Genomic DNA, 14,480 nt, shown 5'->3' with positions numbered 1-14,480 from the left:
AAATTTAATGTATATAAAAAACCGAACAATATTTTTTATTAAATGCATATTGCAATGATACTTCAGTTGAAATGCCCTATTTTCAATTTTTTGCATAGTAATACTTTTTGTGGGAGAACCCCTTTAAAGAGGCTCTGTTAGCTTTACTGACATGTCTGTTTTACTAAATGTTTGCATGCTCGGAATTTTTATTTTATTTTTATAACTCTGCAGTGTGCTGTTCCTCTGTTATTCCTCCCGTAAGCAGAGTGTGTGCCTAACTTAGCAGGAACACACCACATTAACAAGTGGAATGGTAATGTCCTGTTGTCAATTTATTCATATATTTTTAAGAGGAATGACAGTGGGACAGAACAATGTAGTGTCTGTACTCTGCTGGCTGCTACTTCGCTGTGGCAACATGGTATAGTATATCATATAATACTACTCTGATAAGTCGCCCCTTTTACCAATGACTGCAATGAGGGATATGTGTGCAGCCAGCTTATCGCACACCTTATATGCCCATGAGCCATCCATTCATAAACTACGAGCAGCTGACCTCAAAAGTAGGACGTAGTCATAATATTGTGACTCACGGTGACAACTTTATCTCACTGTGATTTTCTAGCAAAAACACCAGAGAGGCACAGAGCATTATCAGTCATGTTAATGCTCTGTGTCTCTGCTGTCCGGGACGTGGCTTGGCTGTCTTTCACGCAGCGGATTCCACGCACGGCATCTGCTCGTGTGAAAGAGCCCTTAAACAAGATCATATGGCCATTTTTCCATTTTAGTTTCTGGGGTTTGTCTTCGACAAGCTCTTAAAAGAGGGAAGTTGTTAACATAAAAAATATGCCTAGCAGTGAGCCCGGTAACGTCACTGGCACTGATGGGTGGGCTTTAGAGCTGCCCTAGTCTGTAAAACAGCTAGGACAGCGCTAAAACCCGCCCATCAGTGCCGGTGACGTCACCGACAACTCTGCTAAGCCTCCACCTAGCAGTGTGAAAATATAGACAAACAAGCCCTTGTCCATGAAATACTCCAATGCTCATGTCAGAGTGGCTGGAGAGCTGAAAATGGGTATATGTCCGGGTTCAGCCCTGAACCCGGAAAACCCCTTTAAGGCGGAGTTCCAAATTGTGGAGTTGACCTATAAAAAAGAAAACAGAAGACTGGGACATAAAGGGTTAATGAATGCATTTACATAAACATAATTTATATCTTAAGGGGCAACCTGATGTGGAAGTATTACAATGTGATGGAAAATCTTTTTGAGCTTTCACATTGCACTGTGTTTTTTCGCACTTAAACCATATTTTCACACCATTTGGTAATATAGCTACAGTATATCGTAGTGTTACAATAGATGAAAGATTTGTGGATGTGGCCAATTCATTTTGCAGTCTGTTAAGGTGTGGGAACCTTGTACCTATGCATGGTGGTTGTCATGAGCACCTCTTGTACATGAGCGTTTTACAGCTCAGTGTAACCTCCGGGTTCTACAAAACTGTAATACAAGTCCTATAATAGTGAATGGGGCCTTACGGTGGCGTGCTGCATTGGATGTTTCATCATGGAGCTATTAGTATTGCTTCTAGGAAGAATAACTCTATAATATGTTACAGCATGGAGCACTGTACGGCATTTCTACAGCCTCTCGCATAAGGCTATGTCATGTTCATGAGGCTTCAAAGATAATCTTTCACCACCAAATGCAGTGCAATCTGCAAGCAGCTTGTTATAGAGCAGAAGGAGCTGAGCAGACATATAGTTTTGTGGTTAAAAAAAAGTAATTTCATACATTTTATAAATCCCTGCTCCTGCTAAGCTCAAGGCCCATTCACAGGGCCAGAATCATCAGCCGGCCCACTGCTCTTGGGGGGGGGGGGGGGGGGGGGGGTCTAATGGCAGATTGCTGAACAGTGGGGAATCCCGAAGAGTTGGGACTCTTTCTGGCTTAGGAGTTCCTGCTCTGACTCCATATATGGATATATCCATATATGGGATCAGTGCTATGATCATGAAGGGGATATCCCCAAGCATTGTCAGTATGCTTGGGGACACCCTGTGTATTTAAGTCTAATTACCCTCTCTTTCTAAAATGTTCCTGCTGGGATATGAACTCACAACCTTGTACATTAAAGGCAAGAATCTTAACCACTGAGCTTTTGAGCACAATGTTAAGCTATGACAGAAAAACCTCATAGTAGTTTCTCATGTATTAGGTATTCCCATACAGCAGAAGATTCTTTTTTTTTTTTTTTGTAATGCATAATATGTGGGAAACTACTACTGAGGTTGTTAGCCATAATATAGTTACAGCAGGTTAACATGAAGCTCTAAAGCTCAGTGGTTAAGGTTCTTGAATTTAAAAGGATTCTGTCAGCCAGATTTTCGCTACAGAGCTGTTCAAATCATATCAGTCTCCTTTATCTAAATAAAAATACACTAGTTTTACCCCACCTGTCTTTTCATTTTTGATTTAAAAAAATTGCTTTTATGTACATTCAAAATACCTTCATAAGGAGCCCAAGGGGCAGTCCCTCCGGCCATTGTAGCCCAGCCGCGCCCCTTATCTTGGAGACCCCCCCCCCGGTGCGCTGTAATCTTGCGCATGCGCCCTTGATCCACACGTCCTGGAAGCAGCCTCATCCTGGGTCGAGTGAAGTGCGCAGACAGCTGGCGAACGTGCAATTCCCCTGCATGAGGCTGCTGCCAGGACACTGCGCGGGCCGGAAGTGTCTATTATTGGCGTATGCGCGAGATTACGGCGCACTGTGAAAAATAAAAAAAGCAGAGGAGTGAATAATTAACAGCGGGGCGGAGCTGGGCTCCAAGATGAGGGGTGCGGCTGGGCTCCAACCGCCGGAGGGACAGCCCCTTGGGCTCCTTATGAAGGTATTTTGCATATACATAAAAGCGATTATTTATTTTTTTATCAAAAATGAAGAGACAGGTGGGGTAAAACTAGTGTATTTTTATTTAGATAAAGGAGACTGATGATATGAACAGCACTGTAGCTAAAATCTGGCTGACCGAATCCCTTTAATGTACTGCGAGTTCGAATCCCAGCAGAATCATTTAGAAAATAGAGGCTAATTAAAACTTGAATAGACACACCAAGCTTTTTAATTTGTGTAACTATTATTTTTTGTTGGGAAAGGTGGCAACCCTAACAGAACCCCTGATCCCCTTTTATTTATGTCTATGGAGATGTGTTGGGGCTCATTTGAGGGAAATCTGTCTTTTTTGACAATACCATATTGGGGTGTGTATGACTTGATCACTTTTTATTCAATTTTCTTAGGAGATAAAGTGATGAAAAAACGGCAAATCAGCCTTGTTTTATTTTTTCTGTTACATCCTTCACCATATGGGCTAACGTTTTTAAATATTTTAATAGTATGGGTGTTTTTGCATGCGATGATGCACATGATGTAATTTTTTGGGTTTATTTTTATTGTGGGGAAAGTGGGGTGATTTTACTTAAGTTTTTTTTTATATTTTCAAGACTTTTTTTACTTTTTTTTTTTTTTAATTACTTTTCATCAGATTGCAACTAGAAATCACTATATCACAGTTTAGTGCTGCCACCTAGTGGCCTGATCTGGGATATACTAATAATGAGCCTGGAAGCCTAGTACAGGCCGCGACTCATTTTTAGAACAGGGTGCTTTTCCCGATCTCCGCTGGGGGAAGGCGCGTCTGAGCATGAAGCCCACACTTCAGTTTTTTTAACACTCTCAGATGCCGTGGTGACATTTGACAATGCCACAAGGGGGCCCACTGAGATTTATCGCCCAGGGGCACACATGAACCTAGATCCGGCCCTGCCCATTCAGCACATGATAGCGTTCCCTGTGTAACTGTATATACAGAGATAGCGGTTTTAAAGTGTATAAAATTACAATCTTTGCCCACAACACCATATACCAATTTGCTCAGCTCCTCCTGCTGTATAACATACTGCCTAGAGATAGCACAGCATTTTATGGTAAAAAGTTCTCTTTAAAAGGCATCTGTCAGCAGATTTCTACCTATGAAATCACCTGTTACATGTGCACTTGGCGGCTGAAGTCATCTGTGTTGGTCCCATGTTCATATGTGCCTGCATTGCTGAGAAAAAAGATGTTTTTATATATGCAAATGAGCTTCTAGGAGCAATGAGGAAGTTGCTGTTACACCTAGAGGCTCTGCATTCTCTGCAACTGCCATGCCCTCTCCACTTTGATTAAAAGGGCCAGACATTGAAAACATCATTATGCCTGACCCTGACTTCTCCTAAAGTCAAAGTGGGAAGGAAGCAGCAGATGAAGAGAGAACTGAGCCTCTAGGTGTAATGGCAACTCCCCCGTTGCTCCTAGAGGCTCATTTGCATATATAAAAATATCATTTTTCTCAGCATTGCAGGCTCATATGAACATGGGACCAACACCGATGCCTTCAGCTGCCAAGCGCACATGTAACAGGTCAGCCAGTTTCATAGGTACAAATCTGCTGACAGATGTCCTTTAAGCCATTGCTTTTTTGGTGTTCAGGGCCGTCTTATCAATGACTGACAGCTATCTAATTCAGAGAGAGAGAATGCAATCAATACAGTATGTATGTATGTATGTATGTATAAAACTTTATAAAATTCCAGATTTTTTAAAAAATCTTTTCCCATAAAATTATGTCTATCTGCTCAGCTCCTCCTGCTCCATAACATGCCGACTACAGATTACACTTCATGGTGAGAGGTTCTCTTTCAGTTAACTATAGACATTACATTTCTACCAACAAATCCCATTTATTAGAGCCTCTGGTAATCTACATCATATAAGGGGGTCTCCTACTCGGCAAACAGTCCCATCAAAGAGCGGCTCCTTCATTTTAAAGGTCTGCAGACTACATTTCCCTTGCAGGTACCATACTAAGCTTCCCCCATGAATAATAACTGATCACTGAGGACTAGACATGCTGTATGCTCTGCATTCTTGCATATTTTTTATTTATTTTTTTAACAAGACCTAATGTAGATTTTGTTTTTTATGGGGCTGATAGAAAGTTGGCTTAAGATTTAACCACTAGTTTATTATTGATGAAGATGACGTATGGCAAGTATTTTCTTACCCAACATTTTCTTTTTTCGCATCTTTGATTGCTTAGAAAACAACAGACATTATGGAAAATTTAACTGTGACCTATAAGTTGTGGTTTAGCAGTGCGCATAATTCTAAATTCCTGCAAGATGCTGGGAGGGGGCACTGGCAACTCAGCAGGTTAGAAAATTATTCAGTCAGACACCATATTGTTTCACAGCAAGAAGTACTGCAGTTATTTCACTTTGCAACAAAATAAAAAAAAAATGTTGACAAAGCGCGAGTATGAGCTAAAAGATCCTGCTGGTAATGCTGCCCATTGAAGTCAAGAAAAAAAAGATGTGACATTACCATGTACCCAGCTACCACCTTGCTGCATCAATATATGTCTGTTTCAATGAGACTCCATGCCACCAGTCACTCTTCCATATATTGGTACTTAAAGAAAAACTTCTCACCAACATTAGTAACTCCACTTGTACTGATGTTAATGTATGTTTTCTTCTCCATTCACATCTAAAGCTGAATTTAGACTTCACATCTATAGCTGAAATACGCCTAAATTAGTCACAATCTGCAACTTCGACCCGCTCACGTCAGGTCTAAAAAGGTGGGCGAGGATGAGGACAGGCCGCCAGGTCCATCTCATTTACCATTTTCTACACCTGTTTCAGGTGTACAAAAAGGTCTAAATGAAAGACAGCTCAGAAGCTGTCTTACATTTAGAAGCGGCGCTGAATACACCAAAGTTATAAAGAGGCCAGCGCCTCTTCATAACTTCGGCAATCCACCACCGGCGATGGGGCTTTATTAAGACCGGCTTCTTAAACGCTGGTCTTAATAAATGTGCCCCAAAGTCTCTAAAGAGCACAGTCATAGCAACATATCAAAGGTTTTGATCGTGGGGGTCTGAGTTGTGAGACCCCCACTGATCGGTAAAATGAGTAGAGAGAAGCACTCACATAGCACACTCTCTCTCCTCACTGCAGGAGACAATAAAAAGTCTATGGGCCAGTCTCGATTCCATCTCCTGCAGCGGGGAAAGAGAGCACGCTATTTGAATGCTTCTGTCTCCTCGTCCTGGTGTTCTATAATGATCTGATGCTCTCAGAAGTATTTTGTGCTGCACTACAATATTACTGGCCCTCCTACTTTTGTTAGCCCTGCCTTTTGTCAATTTGGATCCGCCTACAACATGGGGCCACTTTTGGATGTTTTTCCAGGGCCACTTTAACCACTTCCCGCAACTGTAACGCCGAAAGGCGTCATTGCGGCGGCTCCCCCAGGCTACGCTAACGCCAATAGGCGTCATCTCGCGTGAGCCGAGATTTCCTGTGAACGCGCGCACACAGGCGCGCGCTCACAGGAACGGAAGGTAAGAGAGTTGATCTCCAGCCTGCCAGCGGCGATCGTTCGCTGGCAGGCTGGAGATGTGTTTTTTTTAACCCCTAACAGGTATATTAGACGCTGTTTTGATAACAGCATCTAATATACCTGCTACCTGGTCCTCTGGTGGTCCCCTTTGTTTGGATCGACCACCAGAGGACACAGGTAGCTCAGTAAAGTAGCACCAAGCACCACTACACTACACTACACCCCCCCCCCCCGTCACTTATTAACCCCTTATTAGCCCCTGATCACCCCTGATCACCCCATATAGACTCCCTGATCACCCCCCTGTCATTGATCACCCCCCTGTCATTGATCACCCCCCTGTAAAGCTCCATTCAGACGTCCGCATGATTTTTACGGATCCACTGATAGATGGATCGGATCCGCAAAACGCATCCGGACGTCTGAATGAAGCCTTACAGGGGCATGATCAATGACTGTGGTGATCACCCCATATAGACTCCCTGATCACCCCCCTGTAAAGCTCCATTCAGATGTCCGCATGATTTTTACGGATGCACTGATAAATGGATCGGATCCGCAAAACGCATCCGGACGTCTGAATGAAGCCTTACAGGGGCATGATCAATGACTGTGGTGATCACCCCCCTGTCATTGATTACCCCCCTGTAAAGCTCCATTCAGATGTCCGCATGATTTTTACGGATGCACTGATAGATGGATCGGATCCGCAAAACGCATCCGGACGTCTGAATGAAGCCTTACAGGGGCATGATCAATGACTGTGGTGATCACCCCCCTGTCATTGATTACCCCCTGTAAAGCTCCATTCAGATGTCCGCATGATTTTTACGGATGCACTGATAGATGGATCGGATCCGCAAAACGCATCCGGACGTCTGAATGAAGCCTTACAGGGGCGTGATCAATGACTGTGGTTATCACCCCATATAGACTCCCTGATCACCCCCCTGTCATTGATTACACCCCTGTCATTGATCACCCCCCTGTAAAGCTCCATTCAGATGTCCGCATGATTTTTACGGATCCACTGATAGATGGATCGGATCCGCAAAACGCATCCGGACGTCTGAATGAAGCCTTACAGGGGCGTGATCAATGACTGTGGTGATCACCCCATATAGACTCCCTGATCACCCCCCTGTCATTGATTACCCCCCTGTCATTGATTACCCCCCTGTAAAGCTCCATTCAGACGTCCGCATGATTTTTACGGATCCACTGATAGATGGATCGGATCCGCAAAACGCATCCGGACGTCTGAATGAAGCCTTACAGGGGCATGATCAATGACTGTGGTGATCACCCCATATAGACTCCCTGATCACCCCCCTGTCATTGATTACCCCCCTGTAAAGCTCCATTCAGATGTCCGCATGATTTTTACGGATGCACTGATAGATGGATCGGATCCGCAAAACGCATACGGACGTCTGAATGAAGCCTTACACGGGCGTGATCAATGACTGTGGTTATCACCCCATATAGACTCCCTGATCACCCCCCTGTCATCGATCACCCCCCCTGTCATTGATCACCCCCCCTGTCATTGATCACCCCTCTGTCATTGATCCCCCCCCCCTGTAAGGCTCCATTCAGACATTTTTTTGGCCCAAGTTAGCGGAATTATTTTTTTTTTTCTTACAAAGTCTCATATTCCACTAACTTGTGTCAAAAAATAAAATCTCACATGAACTCACCATACCCCTCACGGAAACCAAATGCGTAAAAATCTTTAGACATTTATATTCCAGACTTCTTCTCACGCTTTAGGGCCCCTAGAATGCCAGGGCAGTATAAATACCCCACATGTGACCCCATTTCGGAAAGAAGACACCCCCAGGTATTCCGTGAGGGGCATATTGAGTCCATGAAAGATTGAAATTTTTGTCCCAAGTTAGCGGAACGGGAGACTTTGTGAGAAAAAAATTAAAAATATCAATTTCCGCTAACTTGTGCCAAAAAAAAAAAATTTCTATGAACTCGCCATGCCCCTCATTGAATACCTTGGGGTGTCTTCTTTCCAAAATGGGTTCACATGTGGGGTATTTATACTGCCCTGGCATTCTAGGGGCCCCAAAGCGTGAGAAGAAGTCTGGTATCCAAATGTCTAAAAATGCCCTCCTAAAAGGAATTTGGGCACCTTTGCGCATCTAGGCTGCAATAAAGTGTCACACATCTGGTATCGCCGTACTCAGGAGAAGTTGGGGAATGTGTTTTGGGGTGTCATTTTACATATACCCATGCTGGGTGAGAGAAATATCTTGGTCAAATGCCAACTTTGTATAAAAAAATGGGAAAAGTTGTCTTTTGCCAAGATATTTCTCTCACCCAGCAAGGGTATATGTAAAATGACACCCCAAAACACATTCCCCAACTTCTCCTGAATACGGCGATACCACATGTGTGACACTTTTTTGCAGCCTAGGTGGGCAAAGGGGCCCATATTCCAAAGAGCACCTTTAGGATTTCACAGGTCATTTACCTACTTACCACACATTAGGGCCCCTGGAAAATGCCAGGGCAGTATAACTACCCCACAAGTGACCCCATTTTGGAAAGAAGACACCCCAAGGTATTCCGTGAGGGGCATGGCAAGTTCCTAGAATTTTTTATTTTTTGTCACAAGTTAGTGGAAAATGCTGATTTTTTTTTTTTTTTTTTTCATACAAAGTCTCATATTCCACTAACTTGTGACAAAAAATAAAAACTTCCATGAACTCACTATGCCCATCAGCGAATACCTTGGGGTCTCTTCTTTCCAAAATGGGGTCACTTGTGGGGTAGTTATACTGCCCTGGCATTCTAGGGGCCCGAATGTGTGGTAAGGAGTTTGAAATCAAATTCTGTAAAAAATGACCTGTGAAATCCGAAAGGTGCTCTTTGGAATATGGGCCCCTTTGCCCACCTAGGCTGCAAAAAAGTGTCACACATCTGGTATCCCCGTACTCAGGAGAAGGTGGGGAATGTGTTTTGGGGTGTCATTTTACATATACCCCTGCTGGGTGAGAGAAATATCTTGGCAAAAGACAACTTTTCCCATTTTTTTATACAAAGTTGGCATTTGACCAAGATATTTATCTCACCCAGCATGGGTATATGTAAAAAGACACCCCAAAACACATTCCTCAACTTCTCCTGAATACAGAGATACCAGATGTGTGACACTTTTTTGCAGCCTAGGTGGGCAAAGGGGCCCATATTCCAAAGAGCACCTTTCGGATTTCACAGGTCATTTTTTACAGAATTTGATTTCAAACTCCTTACCACACATTCGGGCCCCTAGAATGCCAGGGCAGTATAACTACCCCACAAGTGACCCCATTTTGGAAAGAAGAGACCCCAAGGTATTCGCTGATGGGCATAGTGAGTTCATGGAAGTTTTTATTTTTTGTCACAAGTTAGTGGAATATGAGACTTTGTATGAAAAAAAAAAATCAAAAAAAAAATCATCATTTTCCACTAACTTGTGACAAAAAATAAAAAATTCTAGAAACTTGCCATGCCCCTCACGGAATACCTTGGGGTGTCTTCTTTCCAAAATGGGGTCACTTGTGGGGTAGTTATACTGCCCTGGCATTCTAGGGGCCCGAATGTGTGGTAAGGAGTTTGAAATCAAATTCTGTAAAAAATGACCTGTGAAATCCGAAAGGTGCTCTTTGGAATATGGGCCCCTTTGCCCACCTAGGCTGCAAAAAAGTGTCACACATCTGGTATTGCCGTACTCAGGAGAAGGTGGGGAATGTGTTTTGGGGTGTCATTTTACATATACCCATGCTGGGTGAGAGAAATATCTTGGCAAAAGACAACTTTTCCCATTTTTTTATACAAAGTTGGCATTTGACCAAGATATTTATCTCACCCAGCATGGGTATATGTAAAATGACACCCCAAAACACATTCCTCAACTTCTCCTGAGTACGTAGATACCAGATGTGTGACACTTTTTTGCAGCCTAGGTGGGCAAAGGGGCCCACATTCCAAAGAGCACCTTTCGGATTTCACTGGTCATTTTTTACAGAATTTGATTTCAAACTCCTTACCACACATTTGGGCCCCTAGAATGCCAGGGCAGTATAACTACCCCACAAGTGACCCCATTTTGGAAAGAAGAGACCCCAAGGTATTTCGTGATGGGCATAGTGAGTTCATAGAAGTTTTTATTTTTTGTCACAAGTTAGTGGAATATGAGACTTTGTAAGAAAAAAAAAAAAAAAAAATCATCATTTTCCGCTAACTTGTGACAAAAAATAAAAAGTTCTATGAACTCACTATGCCCATCAGCGAATACCTTAGGGTGTGTCCTTTCCGAAATGGGGTCATTTGTGGGGTGTTTGTACTGTCTGGCCATTGTAGAACCTCAGGAAACATGACAGGTGCTCAGAAAGTCAGAGCTGCTTCAAAAAGCGGAAATTCACATTTTTGTACCATAGTTTGTAAACGCTATAACTTTTACCCAAACCATTTTTTTTTTTTACCCAAACATTTTTTTTTTATCAAAGACATGTAGAACTATAAATTTAGAGCAAAATTTCTATATGGATCTCGTTTTTTTTGCAAAATTTTACAACTGAAAGTGAAAAATGTCATTTTTTTGCAAAAAAATCGTTAAATTTCGATTAATAACAAAAAAAGTAAAAATGTCAGCAGCAATGAAATACCACCAAATGAAAGCTCTATTAGGGAGAAGAAAAGGAGGTAAAATTCATTTGGGTGGTAAGTTGCATGACCGAGCAATAAACGGTGAAAGTAGTGTAGTGCCGATTTGTAAAAAAGGGCCTGGTCTTTAGGGGGGTATAAACCTGTGGTCCTTAAGTGGTTAAGATCCCCATCCGCCACCGTACACAGGTTTTGTTTGTAGTCTGATACCATGGAGATGCATAGGTCCACATAGGACAAAAAGTTCTGACATTTTTAAATCAGGGCTATTTGCAAATTTGCTTAATTTTCTTACATGTGTATTTTAGCAGCACTGAGATTATGAAAACAATTTTGGCAAATGTATACATAACCTTTAAAAAGTGTTTTACAAGTAATGGCCTACACTCGATGTGGTTCCAAAAACCTGCACCTCCGCCAATCAGCTGTGTCAGTGTAACTCCAGCGCTGGCACTACACAGCTCTGTCCATTGTGTAGTGGATGGGGCTGGTTACTGCAGAGCTGCTCCGCCTGAAGTAGATGGAGCTGTGTAGTTCTGTTGTTCTGTCCAGCACAAATACTACTGCAGAACAGCTGATCATCAGGAGTATAGGGTATTGGACCCCGTTGATTCGACTTTGATGCCGTATCCAGAGTATAAACCATCACTAGTAAAATCCTGGATGACCCTTTTAAATAGTAGAAGGCTCATTATGAAATGTCCTTATGTCTCTACAGCTGGAGTTTGTAGATTATGTATTCCATGTTGAGCGAGGACGCAGGGAGACAGCGAATCTGGAGCTTCTTTTGCAACGATGTAGCGAGGTACAGCACTGGGTCAGTACTCAAACCCTTCTATGTGAGGCACCAGCGAGACGCACTCAGCTCCTCAAGAAATTCATAAAAACAGCAGCCATGTAAGTGTTTTGCTCTTCTACATGATTGCATCCTCCACTTGTCTGAATTCTTTCCCCATTCTACCTGAACATTATATCTGTATATATTTTGTTGTCCTACCGAATACCTGTAATTGCCGCTGGATGCTTTTAGACTCCAGCATACCCAGGTCCACCACCTTACCAGTGTTCCACCATGTGTGATGACAGTACACTGCTATATTCACTGCAGAAAGGAAGTATTGAATTACACCGTCATTGCCATGACACTTTATTCCACCTCAAGACCTGTGGCAGGGTGCCACTGTATAGCAGGTTGTGCCTTCTTTCCAGTGAACGTTCTGTATGGTCACACTGATTTATCATATCTTCACTCCAGAATTCTGGCATCAAAAAGTCGCAAAAATAGGACTTTTGCAACTTTTTGTACTCACTTGCATAAAATTTAAGCGACTTTTTTCATTTTTACACCACTATGGGTGGAAAAGTGTGTGTGTGTGGTTAGCTAAGTTATGAGGTTTACTCCAGATTTATCACTGAGACTTTTTTTTTTTAAGTCGCAAGCTCACTCCAGGAGGAGGGTGGAGTATGACAACTGGAGTAGCTTCTTCAAGTTAGGTCTAAGGATAAGCCGAATTTATCAAGTAACATGGGACATTTGATAAATGCGGCATAAAGTACTCCAATGCAGACTCAAGCAAAACTGACTTCAAATTTTACCCTCATGATAAATTACCCCCTGTTTTTCTGGCCACCACTTTTCATTATCTCTTTCTAACTTGGACTCTCCGCAGTTGTAAACAGAATCAGGACCTCCTATCCTTTTTTGCAATAGTGATGGGTTTGGATAATGGTGCCGTGAGCCGCCTTCGTGTTACCTGGGAGGTAAGATGAGCTCTGTACCCTCGAAAGACGTATGACAAACACTATACATTCACTGAAAAAACTAGATGTACTTTAGTAGGTGTATGGTAAACACAATACAATAAAAACACTCACTCACCATAGAAGAGGTACCGAGGTCACACCAAAAAGGGCAACACTCAATCACTTATATCAAAATGAACTATTGAGGCAAAGTATACTATTATGGGCCATCATTCTGTGGTATCTGTCATATGTTTCTTGGTTGTATTTATAATGTAAAACAGGGTATTCCAGTTCACATCTCATAAAAGATCACTATGAGGAACATTAAAGTGTAGAATTGATATACCGTATTTTTCGCTTTATAAGACGCACTTTCCCCCCCCCCCAAAAGTGGGGGGGGAAATGGCCGTGCGTCTTATAAAGCGGATATTTCGCTGGCCGCTATGCTGCTCAGCGCGGCCAGCAAAGTATCAGTGTGGAGGGAGGAGGCGGGGACACTCATAGCGGGGCCGGTGCAGTGACTCTACTCTAATACACCGGGCCCCGCAACTGTTAAATACATTAAATCCGATCTATATCTAAATGTATATCGCACTGTTCGGTACTTACTGTAGTACCGTAAGTATAGCATTAAGACGGCACAGACCAGCAGCTCCCTCGGTCATGCGCCACCTGCCGCAGCTCCCTCGGTCATGCGCCGCCTGCTCCTCTTGCCGCAGCTCCCTCGGTCATGCGCCGCCTGCCTGTTCATACATAAAGTGAGATAAGCGGGCAGGCGGCACATGGGGAGGGATCTGCGGCAGGCGGGGCAGGCGGCGCATGACCGAGGGAGCTGCCGGTCTGCACCGTCTTAATGCTATACTTACGATACTACAGTAAGTACCGAACAGTGCTGTATATATTTAGATATAGATCGGATTGAATGTATTTAACAGTTGCGGGACCTGGTTTATTAGAGTAGAGTCACTGCACCGGGCCCCGCCATGAGTGTCTCTGCCTCCTCCCTCCACACTGATGCATCTGATGGGGGATCTGTAGATGACACTTATGGGGATCTGTGGATGACATAAGTGTCATCCGCAGATCCCCCATGAGTGTCATCCGCAGATCCCCCATGAGTGTCATCCGCAGATCCCCCATGAGTGTCATCCGCAGATCCCCCATCAGTGTCATCCGCAGATCCCCCATCAGTGTCATCCACAGATCCCCCATCAGTGTTATCCACAGATCCCCCATCAGTGTCATCCACAGACCACCAAAACCTACCAAAAGCACACCTTTTGGTTCAAAATATTTTTTTCTTATTTTCCTCCTCAAAAACCTAGGTGCGTCTTATCATCAGGTATGTCTTATAAAACGAAAAATATGGTAGTTCACATGACTACATTTTGGTTTTGGTCATTATGGAATTTAAATAGGACTTTTCAGAATCTCCTTTAGAATATGCATGGGCCTTATATACAAGGCATAATGTCCTTCAGAATACTGTTGACCTTGTCCTGGGCATATTGGACTCTCCAAGGCAGAGACTCTCTTGTCTGCAGAGACACACATGGACATGGCTACCTAATACTCAAATATTGTTATCACTCACTTGATCCAAACAACTGCTTTCCTGCATGACACTTTAACTGAAG

General features: G+C 43.1%; 1 protein-coding gene across 1 annotated transcript in view; it reads left to right on the top strand.

Moving 5' to 3' along the window:
* The window catches only part of RAPGEFL1 (Rap guanine nucleotide exchange factor like 1), an 81,750-nt gene that overhangs the window by 48,501 nt on the left and 18,769 nt on the right, over positions 1 to 14,480 (top strand). Inside the window, exons 9-10 of the mRNA XM_040434581.1 lie at positions 11,816 to 11,994; positions 12,768 to 12,858. Coding sequence (XP_040290515.1) covers positions 11,816 to 11,994; positions 12,768 to 12,858 — 270 coding nt within the window. The remainder of the gene's footprint in view (positions 1 to 11,815; positions 11,995 to 12,767; positions 12,859 to 14,480) is intronic.

This window comes from Bufo bufo, chromosome 6 (assembly GCF_905171765.1).
Source record: "Bufo bufo chromosome 6, aBufBuf1.1, whole genome shotgun sequence".
In the NCBI taxonomy this organism is placed as follows: domain Eukaryota; kingdom Metazoa; phylum Chordata; class Amphibia; order Anura; family Bufonidae; genus Bufo; species Bufo bufo.
The sequence above is the reverse complement of the archived record's forward strand: the minus strand, read 5'-3'. Positions and strand labels throughout refer to the sequence as shown.